The sequence below is a fragment of the Equus caballus genome, chromosome 7 (genome assembly GCF_041296265.1).
Source record: "Equus caballus isolate H_3958 breed thoroughbred chromosome 7, TB-T2T, whole genome shotgun sequence".
NCBI lineage: Eukaryota > Metazoa > Chordata > Mammalia > Perissodactyla > Equidae > Equus > Equus caballus.
In genome coordinates this window covers 25340509-25359157 of record NC_091690.1, presented here as the reverse complement: position 1 = coordinate 25359157, position 18649 = coordinate 25340509, and the positions used below count along the sequence as shown (strand labels likewise).

Sequence of the window (18649 nt, the reverse complement as noted above, 5' to 3'; positions counted from 1 at the left end):
CCTGGAGCTAACAAGGTGTGGGAAGGGTCCTGCTCTAAGGCCAGGGGAGGTGAAACAAAGTGCCAGCCCGAGAACAGGTAGATTCAGTTTCACAGCCATGGGGATAAAATTTAAGTGGAAAGTTTGGTGTTTACATTAAAAGGGGAAAGGAGTTCACTTGTGAGGACACTCTTACTTCATATTTCAAGCATGTTAAATATAGCCATATTTAGTCATTTAGTCAATGGTGCCTCTACTTAAATTTAGGGCAGTGGTGTTTAAGACTGTTTGGCTTTATGTTTTTATTTTTTAGTGAGGAAGATTATCCCTGAGCTAAGATCTGTGCCAGTCTTCCTGTATTTTGTATGAGGGATGCCATAATAGCATGGGCTTGATGAGCAGTGTGTAGGTCTGTGTCCAGGATCCGAACCTGCAAACCCTGGGCCGCTGATGTGAAGCACACAAACTTAACCACTATGTCACAGGCTGGCCCCTGTTTGGCTTTATTTCTCTTTTTAAAAATATTTGCACACTTATGCTCTTTACAGGAAAATGGCAGTGTTTTCACCTGTGAAGAGAAGACAGCCAGTGTTTGTTCTGTGTGTTCACCTCAGGGTTAGAAGCCCTCCAGTCTTGGCTCTAATGCTTCGTTTTCTTGGTCTATAAAATGGGGATAATAATGGCATCTACTTCATAGGTTTTTGTGAGGATTAGTGAGTTAATAATTGTGAAGTGCTTTTATATGTATTTTCTCTCATATAATCCTCACAGTAATTCTAAAGTATCTCTGTTTCTGCTTTAAAACTTTTCTAGGTAAAAGCTATAAATAAAATTATCCCCATTTTACAGGTGAGGGAACAGCCTCAGAGAGGCTGGTAACTTCTCAAAGGAAGTAAAGCTTCTAAGAGGCTGGCCTCAAAGCCAGGCCAGTCTGAACCCTGAGCTCTGGACATTCTGAGGTCAAGTCCATAATTACTGCATTTGCTTGATTAGATGCAACTGCAGAGAGGGCAACGCTCAGGCCACGCCGCTGGACATAGGTTCATTAAATGCTGCTTACATGTCCTGTGAGGTGGACAAGGTTGGGACCTGAGCGTGGGTCTTGTCAGGCTAAGGCTGGGTGCTGAGAGGAAGGGGTAGCAGTGGAACTGAAGACAGAAATGGGCAGGAGATGGGTGATGGGGCTGAGGGGGCTACACTGGAAATGTTCACTGGAGCAGAAGGCTGAGACTCTGCAAATGCCTGCTGACACACAGGCTGCAGAGTGCAGTTTGAAACACCAAAGTGGACTAGAAGCCAAAGGAAGGTTGTGTTACGGGGGTCGTGGGGCTCTCCAGCTGGTGAAGCCCTATCTGTCCAGGGTCCCCTTCTCAGGCTCTCAGCGACCCAGCCTGCTTTCCTTTCTGGGCCTGTCCTGTGACCATTCAGTATTGCCCAGTGCTTAAAAGTTCATGCTGCAGGGCAGGGATCTCCGAAACTGTTTTGTTGTATATTTTTGAACATGTATCCCAAGATGTGTATTTGTTTAAAAAGCCTTCTTGACTAATATACTTTAAAGCAGTGACAAAAATTTCACTTCTACATAATGAGATAAAAAGAAAATATCTAACATTTCAAAAAATTCAGATTCCCGGGGCTGGCCCCGTGGCCGAGTGGTTAAGTTCGCGCACTCTGCAGCAGGCGGCCCTGTGTTTCGTTAGTTTGAATCCTGGGCGCGGACATGGCACTGCTCATCAGACCACGCTGAGGCAGCGTCCCACATGCCACAACTAGAAGAACCCACAACGAAGAATACACAACTATGTACCGGGGGGCTTTGGGGAGAAAAAGGAAAAAATAAAATCTTAAAAAAAAAAAAAAATTCAGATTCCCTCTTGCACCCCACTTTGCTAGCCTCTGCTCCCAAGGGTCATGTTCTGGCAGTATGAAGTCGGGCAGCTCCTGTAACTCCAAGCTTCAGTTTTCTCATTTGTAAAATAAAACTGAGGACTGTGAGTGTTAAATGAGATAATTCAACTAAAGCTCTTAATGCCCACAAGAAAAGTCTTTTCTTTTCCTCCAAAACTTGAGTATTAGAATTCAATCTCTCTAGCTTTCCTCTTTTGCCATGCTGAAAATAGATCCAGATCCTTTTCACTGGAAAGATTCTACACAGGAGATAGCTAGGGGCTACCAATAATAGACGCGGGGAAGTTACACAGGTTAGAAACTTTAGCATTTTTCATAGTAATTATACTGGGTTTGGAATTTCTGACTTCCTGTCTTGAAAGGTACTTGGAGGCCATATTGGAACAGATTCATGCCCACCTAAATACTTACACCCATAAAAATAGCTAACATATCCTATGTGCCAGACACTGTTCTAAGCACTTTACACAGTAATATTATCTCAGTCCTCACAACCATTGAGTTAGGTGCCATTATTATCCCTATTTTGTTAAACAGCTTGCCCAAGGTCGTACAGCTAGGAAGTTATGGAACCAGAACTCAAACTTGAATACACTGCACCTCCAGAGCCTACGTTCTTAACCACTACACTCCGGTCCTTCTGAAGCTGCTGGGGCGGGGATCTTGTTTGGGTCGTGGCTGTACTCTCACGGCTACAACAGCACTTGCTGCATAGTCTGTTGAATGAGCCGATCGATGGATGGACAGAAGAAACACAGTTGCACGTCTGAGGATCGTAGAGTGGGCCCCGGAGGTGTGCACATTCCTCGGAAGCCTGCAAAAGCACTCACTCACCTGTCAGCCCGGGCTGTTCCAGACACACCCCGCCACTTCCGGTCCTGGCCCCACCTCCTCTAGTCACCGCCGTCCGTTTCGCGTTCAAGAATTTTGTCCCCAACACCGAGCCGTCTCCCCGCCCTCGCCGCTGCCATGGCGGCAGCTCCGCCGCTCTCCAAGGCCGAGTATCTGAAGCGCTACTTGTCTGGGGCCGATGCCGGCGTCGACGGGGGCTCTGAGTCCGGTCGCAAGCGTCGCAAAAAACGGCCGAAGCCTGGCGGAGTCGGCGGCAAGGGGTGAGTGGGGCCCGCTGGGGCGGGGCCTGCGGCGCTCGCCGCCCCTGCCCTCCCCTCCCCTCCCCTCCGCCGCCCTCCCCGGCCCGGCCCGTGTCGGCGCGGCTCCCCTCCCCTCGGCGCGCCGGCCTCGCTCCTCCGCCGCGCGTCCCCCTGCCCGGCACGGAGCCCGCTCGGGCCGCGCCCCTGCCGTGGGCAGTGCACTGCTTGGGTGTGTTCGAGCCGGGCTGTGACTTCCATCACTCGCTTCCCGCCTTCGTGGCCTTCCGACCTCTCCCGTAGAGAACGCGTATTGTGCCCTGAGAATACTGGTGGAGCCGATTCAAAGTCTCTGTGCGTGGATGCTTAGGGCCCAGAGCCTGTCTGTGCAGCTTCTCCAATCCTGAGGACTCTGGTCCCACGTCAGAGACCTCTGCTCCCTTCCTGTTACTCTTAATAATCTTACTACGAACAATAACAACTGACATTTATACAACTCTTGTCATGTGCCGGGCACTGTTCTAAGTACTTTAGTCTTATATGAATTTATTTGTCGTATGTGAATTTATATGAACACTATCATGAAGTAGGTACTGTTATTATCCCCATTTTTCAAGTGAGAAAACTTGTGGCCCGGTGGACTGGGTTGGATAGCGCCCCTCCCCCCATCCCGTCCACCCGGAACCTCAGAATGTGACATTATTTGGAAATAGGGTCTTTGCAGATGTAATTAGTTAAGATTAAGTCTGCTGGATTAGAATGGATGCTAAATCCAATAGGAGCGATGTCCTTTTAAGAAGAGGGGAATTTGGACACAGAGACAGGCATAGAGGGAAAATGACCATGTGGAGACGGAAGCTGAGATTGGATTGGATTTATGCTGCCACTAGCCGGGGTATGCCAGGGGTTACCAGAAGTTGAAAGAGTCAAGGAAAGACCCTTCCCTGGAGCCTTCCCAGCAGGCACTGCCTTGCAGACACCTTGGTTTCAGACTTGTAGCCTCAGAACCGTGAGAGAATACATTTCTGTTGTTTTAAGCTACCCAGTTTGTGATACTTTGTTAGGCAGCCCTAGGAAACTAACATACTCAGTAAAATCAAATAGTTTGAAAGAACAATCCCTTTCCTTTCCTGGTTTGTTTCTTGCGTTCTGTCTTCCTGCACCTCTGACTTGTGTGGGTTCTTCCGAGGCAGTGCCATGTAGTGAAAATAGATTGAGCTTTGGAGCAACACCCATCAGAGTTTGAGTCCTAGCTGTGCCACTTTATGGGCTGTGTGGCTTGGGGCAAGATACTTCGTCTCTCTAAGCCACCGTTTCCTCATCTTTAAAATGAGAGCAGTACTGAATGATATCACATATTAAATGGTGGTTGTGATTAGAGATGTGTAAAGTGAACTTGGCTTTTCAAATAATAACAGTTTACATCATGGCAGTCGTTATTATTTGGACTCATCCATAGTTTATTCGTGTAACAAACATTTATCGACTACTTCCTATGCCAGTTACTGCAAGATGTTGAGGATGCCACTGTGAATGAGAAAGGCTTAGTCCCTGTTCTGATGCAGCTTATAGTTTAATGGGGATACAGGGTTTCGACAACTGATTACACAACTAATTGATTTATTTCCTTTGTGATAAATGCAATGAAAGTATTCCAAGAACGTGTAACAGGGGTTCTTAGTTGGGGGGAGGTAAGGAGGAGTCGTCAAGGAAGGTATGCTCAAGGAAGTTATATGTACGCTACTATCTGAAGACTGAGTGAGAGTTTCCCAGTAAAGAATGAGAAGAGTGGGTCAGGCAGAGGGAAGGAACTGAGTCTGTGAAACCTGATGTGGTAAGGAATTTGTCTCACTGTAGGCACTGAAAGATGACCAGTGAGGTAGTGTACCCAGGGGGCAGTGGTATGAGATAAAGTTGGCCATATAGGCAAAGACTGGACCATGCAGGATTTTGTGGGATTTTGAGCTTTATCCTAGAACGAATAAATAAGTGTTTGTAGGCTGCTATCCAGGATTGATTCTTCCTTTTTGATCTTTTTGTTTTTCACATTTAGAATGCGAATTGTGGATGATGATGTGAGCTGGACATCTATCTCCACCACTAAACCAGAAAAGGAGGAAGAAGATGATGGAGATTTGCCTGTGGTATGTATCTTTTGAGGCTGTGAGGACTTTGTAACGCAAGCCTCTCAATCTTGATTCTGAGTGCAGGGTGGATTTGTAAGGGGGGAGGTTGAGGGCAGAGCAGAGGTGGTGTTTTCCAAAGAGCTGTTTTAAAATAGTCTTCTTTGATGATGCCCATACACTGTCTTTGTTTATGGAGGGCCCTGTCAGCCTAAAAAGGGCACTCATCACAGAGAGAGGCAGGACTCCTGAACCTGTGCGACAGAGCCATGATTAGAATGAGCTGTGGTTCAATTTGTTAGAATCTACCTTCGAAACAAAGTTCAAGTTCATTTATAAGAAACTTTTTCTTTTTTTTAAAGACTGGCACCTGAGCTAACATCTGTTGCCAATCTTCCTTTTTTTTTTCCCTTCTTCTCTCCAAGGCCCCCCAGTACATAGTTGTAGATTCTAGTTGTGAGTGCCTCTGGTTGTGCTATGTGGGACGCCGCCTCAGCATGGCCTGACGAACAGTGCCATGTCCGTGCCCAGGATCCGAACCAGTGGAACCTTGGGCCGCTGAAGCGGAGCGCATGGACTTAACCATTTGGCCACGGAGCCGGCTCCTCAACTGAGCTTTAACATTGTATACTCTCATCTAGGTACTGGAGATATGTGGATTAATAGAACACAGTGTCTACTTTAGAGGTCAGACCCTAGAATGGGAGACTGAGTTTCAAATGATTTCATCAATATGATAAATGTCGAAGATATATTTCACATAGGTACCAACTGCTTAATTGTAAACATTAACCAGGTTTAAGTGTTCATTCTGCCTGAAACTAAATTGGTTCCTTAAGATCACTGTTTCACTTGTAATTACCAATAAACCATCTTTTAAATACTCTAGTGTAGAATATGCTGGGGATTAACATTGAATATACTCCTCTGGGCTTCATCTTTACCACCTTGTAGTATAATACAGCCTGTCAAGAGCTCTCCTTTTCGCCTTGTTTCTCAGAAGGTTTCCGTGGCTATACCAACACTACGTGATTTGCCTACGCTTTTGCTCTCACTGATCCTTCAAAACTCAGTTCAGATATTTACCTCCTTCACGCAATTTCACGGTGGAATAAAAAGTGTGCTACCTCCCTTGTGCTCTAATAGCACTCGGAACATATGTGAAATATGTCTCCAACATTTATCAAATTGATGAAATCATTTGGAACTCAGTCTCCCATTAGACCTCCATTTAGAGGTCTGACCTCTAAAGTATAGACGCTGTGTTGTGTTAATCTGCGTATCTCCAGTGCCTAGACAAGAGTGCACAACGTTAAAGCTTAGTTGAATCCATGAAGAAAAGGAGCAAATAGGGGCCAGCCCCGTGGCCGAGTGGTTAGGTTCGCGCACTCCGCTTTGGCGGCCCAGGGCTTCACCGGTTTGGATCCTCGGTGCAAACCTACACACTGCTCCTCCAGCCATGCTGATATGGCGTCACACATAGCAGAACCAGAAGGACCTACAACTGGAATATACAACTATGTACTGGAGGGCTTTGGGGAGAAGAAGGAAAAAAAAAAGATTTGGCAACAGTTGTTAGCTCAGGTGCCAATCTTTAAAAAAAAAAAAGGAGCAAATAAAAAGTTTCCTATAAATGAGCCTGAACATTGTTTTTAAGGTGGATTCCAAAATATTTTTTTGTTTTATAAAAGCAATACATATTTATTGTAGAATATTAGGGAATTATAAGAAGGTTTCAAGTTTTAAAAAGAATATAGTAATCACTTAAATTGTGACCGTCCAGAGATAACAACTGCTAACATTTGGATGCATATTGCTATAATTCATAGATTATACATACTTGTATTTATTTTTTTCAAATATAATTGAGATCATACTGTGCATATAGTTTTAGAGCCTGCGTTTTCACTTAATGATATATTGTGAATACTTTAGTAGGACTTTAAAATATTCTTTGAGAATGTGATTTTTAATGGTTGCATAGTAGCTCAATATACATATTAATTTAACCTGTCCTATTAATGGACATATGGGTTGTTTCCTGTTTTAAAATATCATATTGCTCTGATAACCATCTTGTATATAAATCATTATAGAAATTTGTTTATTTCTTTATTCTCGTGAAGTGAAATCATGGTCCCTTTGACCTATATTCCCATATTGCTTTCCACAATGTGGTACCAATTTACACTTTCACTAGAGGTGAATGAGAATGCTGGTTTCCCCATTTCTTCATCAATACTAGAGCTTTATTAACAACAGCAAACCTATGCCAGTTTGGCAGGTGAACAATGGTGTCCAGTTTCTTTGAAAAACGGTGAAATGGGGTCTGGGTCAGTTGTGTAGTGGTTAAGTTTGCACACTCTGCTTCAGTGGCCCAGGGTTTGTGGGTTTGGATACTGGGCACGGACCTGTACACTGCTCATCAAGCCATGCTGTGGCAGCATCCCACATACAAAATAGAGAGCAAGATTGGCACAGATGTTAGCTCAGTGACAAGCTTCCTCAAGGAAAAAGAGGAAGATTGGCAATAGATGTTACCTCAGGGCCAGTCTTCCTCACCAAAAAAAGAAAAAAGAAAAATAGTGAAATGAATAACTTTCATGTGTTTATCGGGCATTTGAATTTTATGAATTTCTTGGTATTTTGTCCATTTTTTAGAAAATTGAAATTTTTGTTTTTTATTGATTTATTTGTTATTTATATAATAAGAATATCTGTTTTACCTGTCATAGGTATATTTCGTCATTTATAATAGTTTTTGACATTTAAAAATTTTAATTTTTATGTAGTCAAGTCTGTTAATTTTCCTTTATAATACTGTCTTTTGCTCTTGTAATTGTCCCCAAACCTAACCAAGATGGCTTTAGCTCCATTGTTCTCTACACTGGTTAAAACAGATCTTGATTGTTGAATTCATTTATTACTGCAAGACCATTGCCACTACCAATAATAATGGCAAAATAATTAGGACAACCACAATAGCAGTGGCAGCACAAGAATAATTGGTTGAATTTATTGAGCCTTTACCACGTAACAAGCACTGCTAAGCTCACATGAATTATCTCATTGAATCCTCATACTTTTACTAATGAGGAAGTTGAGGCTTAGAAAGAACAGTTTGCCAAAGATTGCGCAAATATTAAGTGGCAGAGCTGGGGATTTAGATCTCAATTTATCTTGCTTGAAAGCCGGTGCTTTTTTTTTTTAAAGATTTTATTTTTTTCCTTTTTCTCCTCAAAGACCTCTGGTACATAGTTGTATATTCTTAGTTGTGGGTCCTTTTAGTTGTGGCATGTGGGACCCCGCCCCAGCGTGGCTCCATGAGCGGTGCCATGTCCACACCCAGGATTCGAACCGACAAAACACTGGGCCGCCTGCCCCGGAGCGCGCGAACTTAACCACTCGGCCATGGGCCCAACCCCGAAAGCCGGTGCTTTTAATGTCCAGTGAGAGATTTCAAAACCAGGTTATATGAGGGATGATGATGGTAGGATCTTGGGAGAAGAGAAGTAGAGGGGAATTATGAGCTGGGTTTGTATTCCACTTCTGCTCTTGTTAGCTTGTGTCACTGAGAAAGTTACTTAACTTCTCTGAGTCATAGTTTACTGTTTAGTAATGTGGAGTCCTTCTTTGCTGGCCTGTTGTGGAGACTAGTGAGATGATATAAGTAAAGCACGAAACACAGTGCCTTGCGTATAATTGCTCCTCTGTAACTAGAATTTATTATGCCAGCCATCTCTGAAAGTCTTGTGGAAAGGGGATCAGTTGCACCAGAGGTTAGAGCTAGGGTCAATGAAAAGAAGTTATAGGGAGGCAGACGTCCAATAAAACTAAGAACTTTCTAGCACTGTCCCAAAATGCAATGGCCTGCCTTGTAACAATGAGTTCCCTGTCAGTCAATTGGTTCCCTGTCATGGAGGCACTGGGTGAGTGATCATTATGTTAGGCATACTAAAGAGAAGATTTCAGATTTGTTTGGGAGTTTGGATGAAATGAAATGTGGTTTTATCCCTTAAAAATTCTGCGATTCTATGTATATCTTAGTGACTTCTTTTGGTTGGATTCAAGAAAACCTGTCATTGTGACTGCCTACAACAAGAAAGTTTTCGTAAGGATCCTGAAGCCTTTGATGAGTGATAAGCATGACAGGGAACTTGTGTTTTCACTCTGAATGTAAAAGGTAAAAGGAATTTAGCTTTTAGCTTATAAGTGGCACTTGTGTACCCGGCAGGTGAATAAAAAGGTTTGTAATAGAAGACATTAACCTTAGGAGGGAAATTGATTGGTCAGAGAAAGATCTATAATTAAACAACCCAGTCAGTGACAGTCAGATGTTTCTGGAGCAAACATCACTGAGGACCACTACGTGTTTCTTCATGGCCTTTGTGGGTCTGTGTGCCGTGTATGTTAGGGATGGGAATGGTCCTAGCTTCAGGTTCTTGGGACAGTGGTGCTCCTTGGCTGCCTCCTGTGGATTTGCTCACACAGCGTCCTCAATCCCACAGGTGGCTGAGTTTGTGGATGAGCGGCCAGAGGAAGTAAAGCAGATGGAAGCCTTTCGTTCCAGCACCAAATGGAAGCTTCTGGGAGGTGAGTTCCAACAGTAGATAAATCGAAGTTTTCTGTTTATAGGGGAAGCATTTTTTTCTGTTCTGTGCTTTTCTTTTAGAGGAATGCATAGTTTGTGTTAGTGTGTCATTGATCCTGAAAAATACAATGTGAAAAATAATTCAGAGGTAGTGAGACGTGGTAGCAGAGAGACCAGGTATCCACTTTCTCTTATATTTTGGTATTGGCTTACTGAGGTCAGGCGGGGACTCAGTTGGGGGCCTTTCAGCACCCACTCCTCTCTGGCCCAGAATAGGAGAGCACTTAGCACACAGGCAGGACTTTGGAGGAGTTTACAAGAATCTGAGGGAACAGAGTTTGGAGACTTTAGCAGCCTCTGTCCTCTCCCAGAATGAAGCCACTCGTGTATGGGTCAAGGACCTGTGTTTTCTTTCTTTTTATTTGTTAGTGAATCTTTCTTTGTTCTTCCCTTAAATGTTGGCATGTTAGAGTGCATCACTCTCCACTTGCCTACTCTATGCCCTCTCCCTAGGCTGGTAATTTATCTCCGTATTTAGAAACAATGTTGATGTTCTTGAGAATTGGATCAAGGGCATTTGTTTGTCATGTCTGAGCAGAGCCGAGCCCTAGTCTAATTTCCTTGGTATTCTCCCCGCCTAGCACAAGGAGGTGCCATTAATGAGTATTTGTTGATTGGTTGAGTTGCTAATAGGTGTTTGATTCTTGCAGCCTACTGCTCTTTGGTAGATCATCACTTGAGGCTTAGCAGTCACTTCCCCTTTTCCAACAACTTGGTAGGTAGGTCTATGTACTGAGGGACACAGACTAAGAAATGCTTAGTCCCAGTGAGTCCCATCCCTGGTCCCACAGTCCCTCAGGCTTTGTGTGGCCAGTGGGGGGTGTGCTGGTTTTTCACTCCCTGTGTTCATTCCTTCATAGACAAGGGTCTTGCTTCTTGATAGTTGTTTAACTGCAGTTTACGCTTGATGCTCCTTCCGTCTTCACGCATGGAGGATTAGAAGAACTAACTCCTAAACAGGATTTGTTCTTTCCGTGTTATACTCTGTGCCCTTAGGTTAATTATCCTACAATTCTGATTAGAAAAAAATGCTTAGCAAAAGTGACAGTTGGCTGTAGGTTAGTGATCACCTTTGCCTCAGTTAATTTTCAATACATTGTTATTATGTTTTATGAATGAAAACGTTATCATTATTCTTTTATCAGAATTCTCTTCACTCTTATCCATTATTTTCTGTCTTATCCTGTAGTTGTGTTTTCAGTCTTTTCCATAATCCGTTTTTCAGAGAGAATCTTCTGCTCTTCATGTCAGTAGGGCTAGGAATTGATACACACAGACACACACACACACAGGTCCACATGCATACACAGGTAGTTCTTTTTCTTTTGCCTCGCTCTCACTGCCCCATCTCTGTTTGTTACTGGAAATATCCTCAATGATCTCTGACCCATATTTCCTTTTATAATTATCATGGAATTTATCAGCCGCATGGATTAGATTTACTGTCAGGTCCCCCACAGATATCAGTACTTTTCTCTGAGGAGTGGATTCCAATCACATGGGCCTATTCCCAAAAGTAAAGGAGTTGACTTGGTTTAATTCATCCACTTAACATGTATTTATTGGGTCTCACCTGGTTTTTATGTGTATTTGGGCCACGGAGCTCAATGACAAGAAATAGAGGGAGAGGAGAAACTGGGTTTTGGAAATGTTCTGAGTTGCTATACACATTTTTATAGCAACATCCTGGTATGCCTTTGAAAACTGAAATTCTCAAACTCTTTCCTCAACTACATATTTTTAAAGATTGCACATGGACTCTGGAGTCAGACCGAGCTGGATCTGTGTATTCTCTCCACCACTGATTGGCAGTATGACTTTGGCAAATTACCTCATCTTTCTGAGTATCAACTTCCTCATCTATAAAATGGGGATAACAATATTTGTCTCCTAGGTTTGTTGTGAGAATTAAACGAGGTAATCTGTATAAAGCCCTGGCAGGAGGTGATCTGCAAATGCTGATCCCTTTTTTCTGGTGATCTCCCCCACTCTAATAAGGCGCACAGTGAGGTGGATTAAATAGTTAACAGCATTTCATTTTGCTGTGGCACAGGTTTAGTTAATTTGCCTTTTGAAAGAAGAATGAGGACAAACTATGAATTATTTAGGCTAAATATCAGTAGGAGCCTCTGACTGGGAACCCTGTACAAATAAGGTTTTGGGAAGAGCACTGGGTTGGGATTTAGAAGACCAGTGTTCTAGCCTGTCTCTTCATCTTAGTAGCTATGACTTTAGGTAAGAAATCACTGACCTCCTTGGAACCTCTATTTTTGTCTTAAAACAAGGGTACTTGCCCTGCTTACCTTATAAGGTTTAATATGAAAAATGTATTTTAAATGCTTTACAGATTTATGACTTGATAGGCAAATAAGAGAGATTATTTTAAAAATGTACATGAGTGCTGGTTTGCTGCCCCTAAGCAGAAGAGCTGTGCAGACCTTTTGGGCTTTCTGAGTAGTTTGGAGATGTATGCTGCTAGGGAATCTTTCGGAATTTTGGGTACCGGAGGTGAGTAGAGCATTTATGAGAATCTGACTCTCTGCTGTTTGTGTTTAGGCCACAATGAAGATCCACCCTCACACAGACATTTCCATCATGACACCCCGGATTCATCTCCTCCAAGGAGGGTCCGTCACGACACCCCGGATTCATCTCCTCCAAGGAGGGTCCGTCACGACACCCCAGATTCATCTCCTCCTAGGAGGGTCCGTCATGACACCCCAGATTCGTCTCCTCCTAGAAAGGTCCGTCATGACACCCCGGATTCATCTCCTTCTAGGAGGGTCCATCATGATACCCCGGATTCATCTCCTCCAAGGAGGGTCCGTCATGATACCCCGAATTCATCTCCTCCCAGGAGAGTCCGTCATGACTCCCCAGATCCTTCTCCTCCTAGGAGGGTCCATCATGACACCCTGGATTCAGCTCCTCCTAGGAGGGTCCGTCATGACTCACCAGATCCTTCTCCTCCTAGGAGGGTCCGTCATGATTCCCTAGATCCTTCTTCCCACAGGAGGGCCTGTCCTGATTCGCTGGATCCTTCTCCCCTCAGGAAGCCTCATCGTCATTCTTCAGGTGTATCTCCTAGGAGGGCCCGTCATGACACACCAGATCCATCTCCTCCTCGGAGGGCCCATCACAATTCCTCAGATATCTCTCCCCACAGAAGGGCCCGGAACAGCTCCCCTGACACATCCCAACCTAGAAGGACTCTTGACTCCTTGGATACCTCGCAACCCAGAAGGGCCCGTCGTGACTCCCCAAGTTTGGCTCCTGATGGCCCTCATTCACTGCCCAGGACCAAAAGCAGTAAAGCCGCAGAGAGAGCCTCTAGCAAAACTTCCTCACAGTGGAAGGGGCAAGGACCCTCCCATCTGTCACTCCCAAAGAACAGCAAATATGAGGATGATTCGGATCTCTCTCCTCCACGAAAAAAGCAAGCAAAATCCCATTTTGGAAATAAGCAGCATGATTCTAGAGGTGAGCATTTGATCGTCCACGAGAGTCTTATTCCCTAGGTTCTTTCTTTTGGGCCTTTTACTTGCTTTATTAGGTATTTGTGATCTTTAGAAATGAGAATGGAATTTCTTTGGAGAAGTTTTAAAAACTGGGGAAATAGTGAGAAATTGGGTTGAGGAGAGTTAAAAATGTAGTGTCAGGGAGGAAGTTTTTATATATCCTTTTGTTTATTCTCCCCACCCCATCTAAAAGTACTACGTTGTTGCAGAAACTTCAGAATGTATACAAATGTATAAAGGAGGAGAAAAAAGGTCATGTAAGATTCTCTCATTCACAGATAGTCACTGTTAGTATTGTACCAGTGTTCCTTTAGTCTTTCTTCTGTTCGTTTTTGGTGTAGTTGAGCCCTGTCTCTGCAGTATATACATATTGCTTGTATAATTTTGCTTGGGTTTTTCACTTAATATTATTTTCCCCATGTCATAAAAACATCTCTTTGTTAATAGAATTTTTGTTGGTGTTCTATTACATAAATTTACTTAGCCATTTCCCTAATATTGCATAATTTAGGTTATTTCTAAATTTTTGCTTTTATAGTTCTATAATGAACATCCTTGTACATAATCTGTTGTCTGATTCTGGATTATTTCCATATCTACTTCTAGATAGATTTCCTGGAAATTTAAGTACTTCTAGATATGTTTTCTTGGAAACTAAGCAGAAATGGATTTACTGGGTCAGAGAGCTGTATGTTTTTAAGACTGTTGATACGTATTGCAGATTGCTTTTTTGGGAGGTGATTTGTGATGTGTATGTCACAACTCAGGCCTGTGCAATGAAATTTATTTACTCCATCTTTTGCCCCTAGGTAGTGTTTAATTTTTAAATTCAAGTACATTGTTATCCTCTAGTCTGAAGACATCAGAGCATGTTCTAGGTGGTTTTAACTTTCACCACACCACTGAGATCTGAGTGCTGCAAGTTTTTTTGCCCATTCTGTGCATGGATAAGTATGACATAGATGAGTATGTTGAGATCTCACCTACTAGTCACAGTCACTAGTAACTGGGGATTAGAATGCCACATCCTGCCTGTGATTTTAAAAGTTGTCGCTGGGGGCCAGCCCCGTGGTCTAGTGGTTAAGTTCAGCATGCTCCACCTTGGTGTCCCAGGCTCACAGGTTTGGATCCCAGGTATGGACCTACACCACCCATTAGCCACGTTGTGGCGGCAACCCACATATAAAATAAAGGAAGATTGGCACAGATGTTACCTCAGGGCTAATCTTCCTCAGCGAAAAAAAAGAAAAATGTCCCTGACTTTGCTCTTTTCCCATGTCATTGTACTTGTATTAGGGTAGTGATAGTGATAGTTAAATGAATATTAAACACTAGCCTGGTAAGTTCTTTTTTTAGATTCTGCCATGGAGATTAAAGACTTTATTCTTTAATTTCTAGGCTCTTCTCCCAGCCGTAGGAAATTCCATACAAGCTCTTCACCTAGGAGACATCAGAGTCACATGTTGGACTCTTCTTCCTACCCAGGTAACAGTCGGAAAGCCTCTGATTCAGATCTTTCTCCTCCACGGCATAAACAAAGTCTAGGGCGCCAGGATTCTGATTCAGATCTGTCACCTCCACGGAATAGACCTAGACACCGGAGCTCTGATTCTGACCTCTCTCCACCAAGGAGGAAACAAAGGGCCAAATCTTCTGATTCCGATCTGTCTCCACCTCGAAGGAGTCTGCCTCCAGGAAAGGTAGGAAGTGTGAGGAGTCACATTCTTCTCTTAGGGCGACTCCTGTCTTCCAGTTCTATGTGAGTCCCGGAGCTCCACGCCGAGGAGGAGGAGGAGGAGGTAGCTCTTGGTAGTGCAGTGAATCTCGTTCCGAGCATCTCCAGAGACCCTCCCTTGTCTCTGAAGGCAGGACTGCCTGGAGCCCACCCAGGTGAACTTGCAAATACCAGATTTCCTAACTAGCTTCTGCCTTTGTACCCTCTTACTTCCACAAATCTCATTTTAATAGGTAATCTCATTTTAATAGAAAAACTTCCTGTTTTCTTATGAATAAACTGAGAACTGAAGTTTTCAGAGTGGAGTTAGGAGCATAAACCTTATGTCAAACAGATCACATATTTGAATCCTCCTTCTTCCACTTACTGTTTGTAAGGTTCGAGCGAGATATGTAATATCTCTAAGCCTCAGCTTTTTCAGCTGTACGATGTGGATAATAGTAGTATACACTTCATAAGGTAATTGTGAGAATTAAGTAAGTTAGTGTAAGTAAAATTGTTAGTACAATTCTTGAGACAAAGTAAGCATTTAATGTAAGCAATTTATTACTATAAATTATACTGCAGGTCTCTGTATCCAGAGCTTAAAAAGAAGCACTTAAAATATAAAACTGCTTTTAGAAGTCATATCTCTTGGGAAGTCAGTGTTTTATTTTAAATCTATGATGAAGCTTGAATTAGGAAAAAACAATCCATGTGAACCCTGAGTAATTGTGTTGTAAAGAATACCAGTTCTTGGGGCTGGCCTGGTAGTGCAGTGGTTAAGTTCACATGTTCCACTTCAGCGGCCCAGGGTTTGCCAGTTCGGATCCCGGGTGTGGACATGGCACCCCTTGACAAGCCGTGCTGTGGCAGGCATCCCACATATAAAGCAGAGGAAGATGGGCACGGATGTTAGCTCAGGGCCAGTCTTCCTCAGCAAAAAGAGGAGGATTGGCAGCAGATGTTAGCTTAAGGCTAATCTTCCTCAAAAAAACAAAGAATACCAATTCTAGTAAAGGAATCTTATTCTGGTGAGTTGGTTAAGAAATGGAATAATAGAGCCTGTGGTGTGCACATTTCCCTCCAATACAGACTTTTCAGGTAAGTCTCCTCTGTAGCCCACGTGGTCCTGCCAGGGTAGACCAACCTATCCTTAACCCAGGAATGGGGGTTCTCCTCTTTTGGGGAACAAAGTGAGCTCTGTGTTTCAGCTGGACCCTTGACATTTTATGTATCTGTTTAGTCCATGGACAGTTTATTGTTAGCAAATTTAGCACATTGCTTAAGGATATTAGGGTATACTGTATAGGCCATTTGTGGATTAGTTTATCTTGATACAAAGTGGAGTTTAGTAAAAAGTTCTGCTTTGATGATGTCTTGTCAGTATCCTGAAATATATCTACAATTTAAGGATTGTGGGTTTGCTTGAGCTTGTATTTTAAATGGAGTATTTGATCAGTGTGGGTCTCTACTGGAGGGCGTAGAGCTTGGGACAGGTTTTGCTCAGGTGACCTGAGAGTGAGTCTTCACGTGTGAGAAATACAGATGCTTAGCCTTTCCTTTAATATCTTACTGGTTTGTGTTTCTGTTACTCTTAAACTTGATAGTACTGTTAATTTTCCATGAAATTCCATTTTATTTCTTTTCTGTTTTGTGAATCCTGTGGTCCATAATGGGAATATAAAGCTAGAGTTTTTGCTAGGTTATTGCTGATCATCAGACAAGAATGCGCCTGACTGAATACCCATGGAGCCTCCTGCTGCACTGCCTCATTAATGTTGGATACTCCCTTTTCCGTTGCATAGGCTGCACATATGTATTCTGGGGCTAAAACTGGGTTGGTGTTAACTGACATACAGCGAGAGGAGCAGGAGCTCAAGAAACGGGACCAAGAAACCATGGCGTTTGAAGGTAAAAATGTGAAAGTGCAGAGAACAGTCGAAGCTCATGTCGCTTTTATTTATTTTTTAATGTAGCTTATTGTAACTGATATTTTAAACTTTTGGTTGCTATTGAATTTCAGCTCTGATTTTATGCATTATTTTAACGTTTCAGTGGGTCCAAGTGGGTCTTTTCCTTTTGAAAAATATTAGTTTTCAGGATTATCACCAATATGCCCTTAGATATTGGTAGGAACTCCTTGTAGTCTGGCTGTAAAAGTTCTTGTCCAGCGTCAGAATCCCAAGTGGTTGATTTCAGCTGTTAGAATATTATTTCTGATTTTGATACCTGGTATTTATCTTTAAAAGCATAATTTTCCTTTGCAGCCGAATTCCAATATGCTGAAACTGTATTTCGAGATAAGTCTGGTCGTAAGAGGAATTTGAAACTGGAACGTTTAGAGCAAAGGAGAAAAGCAGAGAAGGACTCGGAGAGAGACGAGCTGTATGCCCAGTGGGGTAAAGGGTAAGAGAACCACTGAAAGAGAAAACAAGACCGCAGTGACTCTACTCTTCTGAGCAGTTAGTTCATTGTTCTGTCTTCAAAGCTGTTTTCAGGAATGGGAGTTCAGTGTGCTCAATCTTCTTCCTAAGATACTGACATATTCCACACTTCAGGTGGTATTCTAGGAATTTTACCCTCTTCAATATTTGGCCTAGGCTGCTAGAAAGAGGAGGTTCTCCAGATGTAGCGGGGTGGTCCATCTCATGTAAGAGTGGAGATTTAAACAGGGTGGCAAACACTCTTGGTTCTTTTTGCCTAGGCTTGCCCAGAGCCGGCAGCAGCAGCAAAATGTGGAGGATGCAATGAAGGAAATGCAAAAGCCCTTGGCCCGCTATATTGACGATGAAGATCTGGATCGGATGCTGAGAGAGCAGGAAAGAGAGGGAGACCCCATGGCCGACTTTATCAAGAAGAATAAGGCCAAAGAGAACAAGAATAAGAAAGGTGAGCCTTCTGGGAATCCATGGAGGTGGAGGTGACTTATGTGAAGAAAGAGAATCGTTAGGGTGATGATACATAGCTATGTGCAAAGAAGGCTTTCCCCTACAATTTTAGATGCCTTGTATTTGGAAATTCAGGTTCAACTCAATAGAGACTTCTGTATAAGCATGTTTCCCCCCCCACTGCCATCCAGCTCTGAATTGGATTATGTAGGTAGCTAACTTTTGTCTCTCTCCTCTCATTAGTGAGACCTCGGTACAGTGGCCCAGCACCTCCTCCCAACAGATTCAATATCTGGCCTGGGTATCGCTGGGATGGAGTAGACAGGTAAGCTTGAGTATTTCCTACATTTTTGTTTTCTCTTCATCTGACCCTAACTTTCCCTAACTGTTCTTAAATTACTCTGTGTTCTGCCTCATTCTCTGCTCTAATCACAAGGTTAAAAATATGCAGTTCGCTTGCTTCTTTCTGAGGGTCCTCAGATCCCATTTCCCATACTTAGAACACTCTTCTGCCTCCTCTTTCCTTTTCAAAGCTTTTTAAAGCTCTGGACAGGCAACTCAGGTGGTCCATATAGGATATCCTTTGTTTTTGACGTTGTTCTCTTCTAGGGATGATTTCTAAGGTTTAGAGGGAATGAGTGATGGGTGGTAGTCTGGAGCCTTCTGTATTTTGTATCTTTAAAATGTAGCCCTTGAACTTTCTCTTCACTGCCTTAGGAGTGAATTTCTTGTAATGTCTCACTGATCCCTACCACCTAATCTATTCACCTACCTGTA

At 43.1% G+C, this 18649-nt stretch overlaps 1 protein-coding gene across 2 annotated transcripts in view; it reads left to right on the top strand.

Annotated features, from left to right (window-relative positions):
* Positions 1-2610: 2610 nt before the first annotated feature.
* The window catches only part of BUD13 (BUD13 homolog), a 28101-nt gene continuing 12062 nt past the window's right edge, over positions 2611-18649 (top strand). The window contains exons 1-9 of one of the 2 annotated variants that reach the window (XM_023644857.2): positions 2611-2999; positions 5029-5119; positions 9607-9691; positions 12306-13229; positions 14753-14967; positions 16790-16895; positions 17252-17390; positions 17689-17873; positions 18116-18197. In XM_023644857.2, the coding sequence (XP_023500625.2) occupies positions 2857-2999; positions 5029-5119; positions 9607-9691; positions 12306-13229; positions 14753-14967; positions 16790-16895; positions 17252-17390; positions 17689-17873; positions 18116-18197 (1970 nt within the window). In that variant the 5' untranslated portion in view covers positions 2611-2856. Of the gene's footprint in view, positions 3000-5028; positions 5120-9606; positions 9692-12305; positions 13230-14665; positions 14968-16789; positions 16896-17251; positions 17391-17688; positions 17874-18115; positions 18198-18649 lie in introns of both variants that reach the window. The other variant, XM_023644855.2, reaches the window with a different exon arrangement.